Source organism: Rhopalosiphum padi, chromosome 2 (genome assembly GCF_020882245.1).
Source record: "Rhopalosiphum padi isolate XX-2018 chromosome 2, ASM2088224v1, whole genome shotgun sequence".
Taxonomy (NCBI): Eukaryota; Metazoa; Arthropoda; class Insecta; order Hemiptera; family Aphididae; genus Rhopalosiphum; species Rhopalosiphum padi.
In genome coordinates this window covers 36,704,156-36,716,477 of record NC_083598.1, presented here as the reverse complement: position 1 = coordinate 36,716,477, position 12,322 = coordinate 36,704,156, and the positions used below count along the sequence as shown (strand labels likewise).

General features: G+C 37.9%; 1 protein-coding gene across 3 annotated transcripts in view; it reads left to right on the top strand.

Annotated features, from left to right (window-relative positions):
• Positions 1-12,322, top strand: part of LOC132920962 (protein spitz-like) — a 61,070-nt gene that overhangs the window by 22,483 nt on the left and 26,265 nt on the right. For 2 of the 3 annotated variants that reach the window (XM_060983719.1, XM_060983722.1), the window contains exon 2: positions 6,490-6,636. In XM_060983719.1, the coding sequence (XP_060839702.1) occupies positions 6,490-6,636 (147 nt within the window). Of the gene's footprint in view, positions 1-851; positions 1,791-6,489; positions 6,637-12,322 lie in introns of those variants that run through there. The other variant, XM_060983721.1, reaches the window with a different exon arrangement.

Below are 12,322 nucleotides of genomic sequence, written 5' to 3'. Positions count from 1 at the left end.
TTTAAGTATACACTGGGCGGGGACATTATCCAGTTAAAAAATTAAGTCAATTTTAATTGAGTTTCTTAATGGCTAACGAGTTACTTTTGTTTTAAATTATACCTAGTTATTTTTAGTGTATTAGTTTTTTATTAGTAATAAATAGAATGTGATAATTATGTATATTATTATGCAAAGATTTATATCGTTTTTTCTTCACGCTCCACAAATATGATGTCATATTATACAAAATAAACATTCTATAAAATATATTGAAGACATGTAATTGCGAATAAAGTTATGATTTTCGTTTAAATTTAGAATACAAAAAAAAATATATATTTATTTAAAACTACTAACCTATATTATTTTCTATGTCTATAAAAAATACTAAACTTAATGAACACTGTATTGTATCGTTTAAGTACAACGTAAACATCGTAATTTTTTTTTTTTAAATCGAACTAGCTACGATATATGTAAAATATATTATGGGTAACTTATTATATTCCGATACAATTTGACACGCCGCTCATTGCAGTCGAGAGTAAACAGTCTCGGGGATGTGTATTGTTATACCATACAAATTTGATTATACAATTTATGTTATGTAAGATATTTGAATAATAATAATAATTTACCGGTGATTCGCACATTCCTGAAGGGTTGATTTATGTGTGTATGTATAATAATATAATAATATCATAACCACCAGTGCGGTGGCGTGCGGGTAGTAAAAACGAGGCATGGCCCGGCGGTGCGTATCCGGTTCGGGTACGGTCGTCGACGGTCGTGAGCCGGTTGGCCCGACGGCTGGCGGCGTCGACGGCGGTGGCGGCGGCGGCGGCACCGTCCCTCCTGTACACACGACTACACACACACGCACGCACGTCAGTCGAAGGTTCGTTGCTCGGTCGGCCGTTCGTCGTCTCTCTCTGTCCGCGTAATCTTATCTGGTTCAGGTGTCGTGTATGATATTATTATTATATTTATTTACTTATTCATTTATTAAAAATTTTTTATCACACACACCCACGTGCGTCGGTAACACATTCTATGTGTGGTATAATAATCATATTAAAAATATGATGTGCATCGTAATCGGGTCTATTTGGGTTCTATCGTTATCACCTCACGCCCGAGTGAAAACCCCGATTCGGTAAGTTCGTGGTGCGAGCGAAACGAGTTATTCTTGAAAACGTATATTTTTGCGGAAGACGTGTGCCGGTGGTCTCCGCTCGTGATTTAGTGTTTTTTTAATGAATTGTAAAACGCAAAAATTTTCTTTTAATTGCTTTTTTTAAACCATTTTTCAACTTACTTTTTGTAATTATCTATAGTGAGTGAATTATATTGCTCTTACGTTTAATTTTGTGAAATCATACCGTTCTTTGTGAGTAGTGCGTATTTTTACTCTGTGTCAATTTTACTTCACCGGCATTTCAATATTATACACTGTCGTATTATACTGTCGTCTAATACTATATAATATAGTAAAACATAGTGTTACCATTCTCAAAAACACAGTCAGTGGCGTATGTACAGTGATGTAGTGCGTAAGGTTTGCGTGTTTGTCGTTACGATGTAATTACGTCTGATACGATGTTAGAACACGTTCTTTCTATCACGGGACTAGATTCCTGAACGTCGAAAAAGACGCTGAGAAACCTAAGTCCGAACCGAGACGACAAGATTTCGAAAATCGACGATGGTAGAGCGAATCGAAAACGAAACGGATTGTAATATGCCACAAGGCTCCTGTTGGTCTACGGTGTATTCTGGCTTTTATTTATTTCTCGCCAGGCATTCAGGTAATCACATAATATACATTATTTTGATAAACACGCCGCCGTTAATTTAATTAATTATGAAAAGAGTGGGAGATAGTGTATGTACTGTTGTGTGAATATGACCCGATGTGTGCATTTTCATTTTCTGTTCGACGTATATGTATTGTACGTACCGTTATTGCTTATTCATATATGCATTTTTTATTTAAATTATTATTATTATTCGCAGAGATATTTCGTTGTGTGGGCTTTATTTCCATTCACTGTTATAGAAACCATCTTAAGTACCTTAATCGACGTTAGTAATTGAAAACGCATGATAACCGATAACATATTTATTTTTATAAACTGCAATTTTATCAATATTTCTCGTCTCGATAAAATGTAAAGTATTTTTACCGAAATCGTTTATTGCATTAGATTTGGATAATATTTCGTTCATTGAAATATTTAATATGAAGCAATATCAGCGAAATACCAGCCGCCTGCGGTTGGTTAATACCTACATAATATATATATATATATATATATATATATACATATATAGTGTATACACCTATATAAATTATACATATATTGCACACGTATAATAAAGTAATGGGGTGATGCTGTGCCAAGGGGAAAAACAATGATGTCAACCGAAAATAATAAACGAACCGCCGAAATCAAATAACGACTTTAATGTGAACGGGGCTAATTTGACCGGAAATTTTTTTACTAGAAGGGTTGTTTTTCATTTTTGGAGGGCCTAAAACAATAGCCATTTGTATAAAAATATTCTGGTGTTTTAAAATTCTTATTGGCACACACATACGTGATTCACTGACTGGTTTCCGCATTGCTAGACATTTTATTATTCCCGCGGAGAAAGTATTTTTGCGTCCCCGTAATTAGATCTATTGATATCTAGCTTAATTATGAACATATAGTCGGTACACTCGAAATGTATGGATCACATCTGTTTAACTGAATAGTGTTATAAGACTATATAATATATGTGTAACTTGACGTACATTTTCATATGTCAAGGTTATTACGAAATTGTTCAAGATAATAAGTAAGTTATTACATGTTGATTGCTAATATGTTTAAGAAAAATCCTTATACATTTTATGCGTCATGTTATTCATAATAATATTATGTCGTAAACTCTTATATGTCCTGTGTAAATTAACTTAACGTAAAGTATAAGATTCAAAGTATGTATAATAACTATTACATAATAAGAAATTCCTGGAATTTTGTATACTTTTTTTAGTTTTAGAAAGTTTACAATTAAATACATATAATATTACTGCTGAACATCGTAATTAATTTTATAAAAACTAAGCGTGTAAACGCTTGGTTTAATCTTTTCAAAATGTTCAATAAACGCTGTAATGATATTGTGTATCCATTGTAATATACCACAGTATGAATGGAAATTATATTTTTATCGGATGAAATGGTTCGATACGAAGGGAACGATAATAAACAATTGGCAATACTATTTGCGATATATATGTACGAGTTATAAAGAATAATGAGAGTTGCGAATAAAATTTTATCGTTATTATTTTAAAACTAATTTTTGTATCGTAATTCGTGAATAATTTTATTTTTTATTTGTTGGCATTATATGCTAAATATTATGGATAATAATATAATGAGTTTTATTAGTATACCAAAAATAATGAAATATGTCCGGTATCTACAGTCATGTATGATTCATCAAGACAAGATTCATACTATAGTTACTATTGTACTTAGATTTTATGTGAAGTATCCGGTACACAAAATGTTTTGACAATGAGAGCTTTAATCAACAGCTGAGCACGTAGTCTCGCGATTTCCGATTACGGACTCTTGATTTAGAATGCATTTTCGACAATAGGTTTTGTGCTGTTTAAACTGTTCCTCTTGTTTTTATAAATATTAATTTAAAAATGTTTGAACAAGTGTATGAATTTACAATCGAATCGGATGTGCATATATATTATATAGCCGTATATAAGATGTGTGAGTGTGTAACGACTGGAGAAAATAAATAATGGTGCAATGTATTATTTTATTGCATTTTTATGTTTTAATGACTTATTGATTGGTAAAGTTTACTACGAAGAGAGAGCGATATTTTCAAAAAGAAAAAAATGGCAACGTTAAACAGTTTTACAATGGACACGGCGATTAAATAGGAAATTCTGTTAAAGGAAGACTTCTCGGTGGAACGGGTTCAAGGTCAACGGACCTCCAACGCAGCCAATCAATGGTATAACCGAGAGAGTTATTAGTTCTCATTTATGACATGTTTCTACTGTGTGTATATTATAAGTACATAAGTACGTGATGTGCGCTAAACGAATGTAAACGCTAGTATTTCCAAATTAAATAATTGCACGATTTTTAAACGTTTGAAAAAGACTATTGACCTCGACTATTTTTTTGTAAATAAAATGGTCCTTTTTGTTTCATCATTGTCGCCAGATTGTGTGAATATATAATACGACTTCTGCGTTTGTTCTGTCTCTCTCGCCGTTTCTACGTTTTAAACCAAACTATGAGAGATAACCGGTACGGGTCGCGGGACAAGAACTGCCACTGCCGTTGCTGCGCCACTGGCAGGTCCATCGACGGTAGCGTCACGGATGGTGAACCAAAAATAAATAAATATAAAAAAAATATATGTATATACATAAAAAGAATTCGTAAATACATCTGTATTATTATTAAAAAAATATAAAAAAGTACAACTGCAACAAAACACCAGGCAAAAGATGAACTCGGCGCACCATTACTATATTACTGAAATTGTCAACCGGACCGTGTCGTCACGACTGTCTTGGTCTGTGGGACGAACAATATGCGACTATATATATATGTATACATATTAAAGTGGTGTGCAGACTCTGGGGGATAGGTCCGCAATAACCTGCCAAATAATCATTCGCAGTGTTTTTATCCGAGTAGTCGCGGTATTGTGTATTCATTATATATTTTATCTATACCTATTATTATTATTATATTGCAGTGCGATGTCGTAGTGCTTGGGTGATAGCTGCCGTGGCGGTGGTGGGGGTTCGTTGCACCTTTGGCCAGGGTCAATTAACCTTCCTTTCCTCAGGTATTTAATTTCCCACGCAAGACAGCTGTCGTCCGTCACCATTTTTCATCTTCGATATTGTGTGTGCGTCTGTGTGCGCGTGTATACAACTGTATTTATATGTGTGTATGTGTGTGCCTGTACATACATGTACATGTGCGTATTATAACCATGTTATTTTTCTATATAACGAATCCGTACAAAACAACCAGCAAACAGCCGCTGTGGGGGTAAAAAGAAACAAAAGGAAGTAGACTTGGGTTTTTTTTACTACTACCTATCCCCGACGTATGCCGTTCAATGTCTCCTATAGATTCTTCAGCCCGGAGACTCCTCTCCCGACCTCTATTGTTGATGAATCATTTCAAAATCGCGAGTACATTCGGTGTTTTGTCGTTCTAGACTGCGCGTGAAGAAGATCGATGGATTTTAAAATTGAATATTAGAAATAATAACGTTGTGACGCGGAACACGCCGATATCGAACTTTGGTGAGAGGAGAGAGTAATCGAATTCTATATTATAATAAGTATGATATATATATCCTAATAATAATGTATTTAGTAAACCGTGTGAAGACTTAATGTAAGCGTTGGCACACGATCGGTGGTGGTGCGCGGCGTCGGTCGTAGACTTGTTATGACCCGATTGTAATCACGTGCCCGTCTGTCTGCCGCTGGTACGCGTATTATAGTGTTGGACACATGATATTATACACTACACACACACGCGCGCGCGCATATGTTATTTTACACTCTCAGTACACCGCCGAACGCGATAGTATAATATATCGGGAGGGCAAACCGGAACGCGCGCAAATTTCATGCCGGATTCCATGCCGCGCTCATAACCCATATTACAATAAACTACGACGACGCGTGTTGACGTCGTTGTCGTGTTACCGACCCAGAAAACCCGTGGAAATCACGCTAGTGTGCGTCCGGTCAATATCTCCGAGTTTTCACGTTTGTTCTCCGCACCGATGCAGATAGAAAGAAAACAATAATATAATATAATAATAAACGAAAAGTAAATCGCCCCTCCCCCTTCACATTTTCGTATGGCTGGCCCTCCGAGAGAAAAATGCGTATCGATGACGTTTTCGGCGGCAGCGGTGGTGTATATTATAATTTATAATTTAATATCAGTACTTACAAACTGTGATAATCATTTACGAGCGTGACGTTTCCGATAAAAACATGATGTTTAATAATATTATATTATACATGCTTTCACTGACAATGAGCATAAAAAGGAAGTGTGGTGTAATCCAAAGCAACGGTGGCGGCGGGCACCTCAATTATCTTCACTCGGTTAATTCGACGTACCTTTTAAAAACATCGCCGGCGGCCGCCGCGAACCATAATATTATTATATTATATTATATTATATTAATATCTTCGCGCGCGCGATCGTATTTTATATAGGTACCTGTAGTCTATACCCATCGGCCATCATCAGCCCCCGATTTCGATGGCCCGAAAGTTTACATTTGTTATATATGCGCGTATGTTGTGCCTACTATAAGATGTTATTATTTAATATTATATTATTATCTAATATCAACAAATTAAAACTAATATTTCATAATAATACGCGAGTGGCGTGTAATGAATTAATGTGTTTGTGTTTTTGCTCACAGGTCGGAGACGCACAGCGGAATCCGAAGAGGCAGTGAGGCGGCAAGGCGGCGGCAGCGGCGGGTCGTCACAAAGCCTGCACCGCGCCGCCACGTTCACCATGTTCAATTTCCTCCTGCTAGTCTCTGTATGCCTTTCGTCAACCACACGTGAGTACACTTTCTTAAATACAATTCATCGACTGTATACAAAATATATATGTACATGATAGTTATGTAGCATCGTAATATTATTACATCAACGTCCTGATCGTATCGAACTCGAATATCGTATTATATTTTGTTCGCGTAGACATCATTACATCGCGTTCCGCGTTGTTTGGTCGCGCACTTTTTTCGTTATATTTGTCATTATAATATTGTCAAAATAATATCGTCATTCGTCGTATATGTCGTGTGCGTCTTCTTGTTACAATACGTGTAGTCGTGACGAAAGACCGCGCGAGTCACGACGGTGGCTAAAGCGATAGGTCACGCGACGTGTAGTTGCGGTAGTGCGAGCAGAACACATCGGCGGCGGCGCTGCAGGAGAGAGAAGAAATTGGAAACGGCGTCGCGGCGACAATGTGGGCTAAAGTTGGCGGCCGCGTGGGCTAGACGCGGCGGCGTTCACGGCGGCCGTACAGAGGGTTAGGCACTAGACGTCGCGGTATGTTGACACGCTGCCAGAGTGCCGGCGTCTGGGCATGTTTCCGGTCGGCAGCGGCGGAATGGAGCCCGCGCGACTGCCGCCTGTGTTGCTGCTGCTGCTACCGTCGAGATTGTGTAAGAGACCCTGAAGACTATAGCAATCTCAATCTCGAGTCAATATCAAAGCTCTCTTTTTTTATATCTCTATAGTCTGTATACATTACATCAGGTGTATCAATTAGGGCAATATCGTTTGAACCCCACTTTGATTTGTATAGGCTAAATACGCGATGTAAACTTACATACTATTGTGGACTTTGTTAGGTACAATTTCTAATACATTCGTTATAAATAACCAACACAAAAAAAATGTTAGGACCTTATTTAGCACACCACCTAACTTAAACACCCTAATTACGCCTACTCAGTAGTCTACCGATAACGTATATTTATAATATAAACAAACGGATTTCATTTTTTTTTCAATCAAAATACGACGTCAATAATATTATTGAGCGTAAGTTTTTTTCGTTTTGTTTTAACGAGAACGACAACGACGACGCGACGACGACGACCGCAGCACCCCTCGACATCGGCGCGCGCTGGCGAGGTACCCATATATATTAATCGAAATCGGATTATTAATTGCCCATCTCGGAGGTGACACACGGTCGTCCTATTATATATTACGTATAGTGTATACGATATAACACGTATTATATGTATATATCGTCGTTGGTTGTGTAGGTGGTCTCGACGGCGGCGGCGGCGGCGCTAATAAAGATTCGTCGGGTATACGCCGTGTGTGCGTGCTTCTAGTCGTATACACACACGCACACACTCGCATTATAACAATATAATAAGATTATCTAAACGCGCGCGTATGGCGTCATTAGCGGTCTGGACGAGATACCGATCTGTGCAGGCCGGCCCGGGCTACAAAATCCTCCAGCAGTTATCGTCGTATATTATAATAATATATATAATATATACACAATATTATATATTATAATATATCGTATCGTATATATCCAATAATACATTATAGGCATATACTTATACAATATATACGTATATATGTAGTATTCGTTGGGACGGTTATTTTATTTTATTTCCATAGCTCTCTCTCTATATATCCTTCTCTTTACTCGAAGAAATCCCTGACGCCGTTCGGAGCATTAAATTATCTCTCGGCATTTCCCGCCCCCCCCTATTCCCACCCAGTAAACTTGGTCACAAAGTCGACGAGATCGAACGCACGGACAAATCGATAAATCGATCGACGCCGCGCGTTTTGATTGATTTGCTCCTGTGTGTGTGGTAAACACGTAGGTACCTAAACTATAATAATTTATACACATATACGTATAATAGGTGTACCGAACTGTCTTCAAATAGGGTGGGTCGCGGTCGCGCGTTCGTGTTGCTGCAGTGCATACATAACCCTTTTTCGTTTTTGTTTTATCATAAGCCGATACAGCGATATCACGGTTAGGTCCGGTATAATGTGTAACGTATATAATATATTATATGTATTACATATCAAACATAATATCATTAATATCATGTAATGTTATAATAATACGACGGGGTAAGACGCGTTTCCTATATTATTATATTTGGTTGCTGGCGGTATCGGCCGTTTTGCTGCACCGTGTAATATTATCACTGTAACGCGTCGCCCGTTGCACAACGCGAGTACTTTTAATAATGCAATAATATTGTATATAATAATATTATTACGTGTGTACATTGCGGCGGAGACCAGTTTCGCCAACGCGTATCCGCGATGGCGTTCGTCCTACGCGCGCCTACTCGACTCCCTAGCCGCCGCAACACAAGTATTATAATGGTTATTATAGTTTATAATATTTTATACCTACTCTAAAATATACAGCGACCAAGACTTAGGCGCCACCGGGCAATAGAATACGGGAACGCACGTGTGTGGTGCGTGCAGTGTTAGGTATATATATATATATATACGTTTTCATATATATAATATATCGGTAAACATGGTTTGAGGACGTTTTCGAATTACGAGCCCCAAAATAGACGAAACAGTGTGAATAAAAAAAAGCGATAGTTGTCATTATATACGGGTAGGTAGGTGGTAGTTTAGGTAGGTTGGCTTAAAAAGAATACATGAAAAATGTTAGTATATGTGACAAGTATTTAATGGAATTACCTCTCTTTAGTATATTGTAGTAAGTATTACTTTACGAATTAATCTGACCTTTGAGCATGTCGAATCGGGATTAGAGACCTCTACCTATATACATAAACCTATATACATTTCGCTTTTATTTGATCGATTTTCGTAGAAAAAAAATCTTCAGATGCAAAACCGCAGTAGGTAAGATGTATATTATATTATATTGGTTTTTAATGAAAGCCCTCTAATGTCAATTGAAAAATAACATAAAGAGATATACTTAAAACGATTTATGGGCGTAACAATAAATTTGAAATGTCTTTTGTATGCATTATCTTTTTTGTTGTTGTAAACATTGTATTCGTTGGCCATTTTTTAAACCTTATAACAATAAATCCTAAACATTAAGTAAAAGTGCTGGAATTTGGAAAAAACGATTGACTACCTGTTTTTGAAAGTCTCCAAAAAACCGTTTAATACAAATAATGTAATTTTGACGGAAGTATTTTTTTATAATCCAGTTTAACAATATATGAGTGTACAATAAGACGTATGTATGCGTGTTTGATTCTTAGTATAATAAAATACTTTTTCCAGTGGGTTGAATGATGTAATACGCATAAATATAGCTTTTCGTTTCTTGGCAATAATCTTTTTTTAGAAAATTCGTGATTAATAAAAATAATATTATAGTTTAGGAACGAAGAGTTCATGTATAATATGTATATGTATGTAAACTATAAAATAATAATAAACTATAATATTACTATATGTAATCAATAAAACAATAGACCGAATTCGCGTAGTATTTTTATTTATTTACAGTACGGTATTATTGATGTTTGCACCTATATGGCTATATATTATTATTGTAATAATAATTACATTTTAACACGCCCACGAAATGTTATCACTGCAAATTCGTACGTGGAAAATAAATCAGATTTAAATCTTCCGTTATGTGCTTGAGTGGAACTTTTAATCCTTTCAACGACGTATGTCACGTAAATAGGTTTGTCGGGTCGCCGTTAATAAACGGACCAATAGGTTTACGCGGCCGCATACACAGAACACACACACACACACGCGTACTTAATATTATTATTACATTGTACGCATATCGCAAATCGGATTAAATAATGGATTTCGAAATATTTCGAGTGTCATTGTCAACACAGCTGCAGCAGCCGCCTGGAGCCGAAAGGATTTCGAAAAAAAAAATCGTCCGTAAAATCTGTCGGCCCGTTGCAAAAACACGTTTTGACATATTTTCGCGGAGACACCGGTGGTCAGCGGCACCGGTAAGTAACATACCGAGTCCAGCGACTGTGGTTTGTACATAGGTATTAGTGAGGCGGCCCGCCCGCGCGCATATTCTCACGATCCGCGGGGGTTGTGGCGGCGGCGGCGACGACAGTATAAACGGGCTTTATTAAATCGTCATTATTATATAAAACTCCGCCGCCGTCACCGATGCTGCTATAGCTGTCACTCTAGTCGAAGAAATTAATAAAATAATAATAATAACAACAACAACATCAACATCAACAGACGGAGACGACGCGACCTCCTCCGCGGCGGTGTTGGTCGTCGTTCTGTTTTTGTTATATGGGTGTTGCTTCTATATATATATATATTATATTATATAGGTACCTCTATCTACCTATGTGACAGGTATATACCACGATGCCGCCGAATCCCATCGCGCGAGTCGTCCTTGTGGCGCTATAATATAACAACATCATCATTAACCACCAAAGCTAGTTGTAACCTGTCAAACGCCACCGTCGCCGCCGCCGCAGCGTTCCCACCGACCGGCTGACACACGCGGGGCTTTTCGGGATGATTGTGCGGCGGTCGGCCGGACTGCGACTATGACGAAGATGATAGGACGACGGGTCGAGGGGTCCGCGAGACCTCACACGGAATTATAACCCGTTTATGACCCCCAAACACCATACACGCCATCGTCACCGCGCCACTACCGCCGATACCACATTATTATACCACGGTCAACGCGCGCGCGCCCAAGTATCGATTATTATTATATATCCGACGATTATATTAAGTATTATTATTACTATTAATATTACATTACGTATATTGTATAATAATTAGGAATGCGGCTGTATACGTCTCGTGTAATAATATTAATAATGTCTACGTGTACCTTTGTATAATATATATGAGGTACCTACAGCACTGTGTGTGTGAGACGACGCGTAAACCGTTAGTGGTCGGAGGAAAAATAGGTTTAATACGAATAAAATACATAATACGGGATAATCGGTTTTTTCATACGACACGACGACGGCGGCGGCAACGTGTATTTATATGTATTATACAAACTATAAAGTGCGTATACACTGACAAATCGATTACGACGGCGTACGGACCGTGTCAGTTCTCATCGGCTTATATATTATTATTATTATATTCGATCCGTGAAAGACAAGGACCGAAAAATGGCAAACCACAATCGAAAACGCAACGTTACGGAAAAACTCGATTGACGACGATGAGGCTACCGCGGTCCGGTCGGTGTTTTACCAGCAGCGGCGGTGTTTTGCACACCGCCCAAACAACCGAATCGTGAAAACAATCCGTCGTCGACGTCGTTAAGAGATCGGCATAGATATAGTGTTGTAGGTACCTACCTCCTGGTGAAGTCGTCGGTTGGGTTTTATTATATTATATTATTATTATTATTGTTGTGCGTCGGTCCGGTCGCCGCCGTCACAAAAGGAAGAACGCAAGACGCGACCGTTCAATCAAACAAAAACGAATAATAATAATAAAAACCCCGTGCGAACGCCCCGGCGCTCAAGTGGCAACCGCCGACATAATAAGGAACGTCGTATTTTTATTTTTATTGTCCGCCGCAATAATGTGCGACGGCGGCGGTGGGCGGCGTGCCCGCGCGCGTCGCTCAGGTACACGTTTTCTCTCCGTGGCCTTATCCGAAATACGCGCGTAATAATGTTATTATTTAATTATTATCGTGGAAACTATATAACACAATATTGTGATAGTAATAGTATGCGGTCGAGC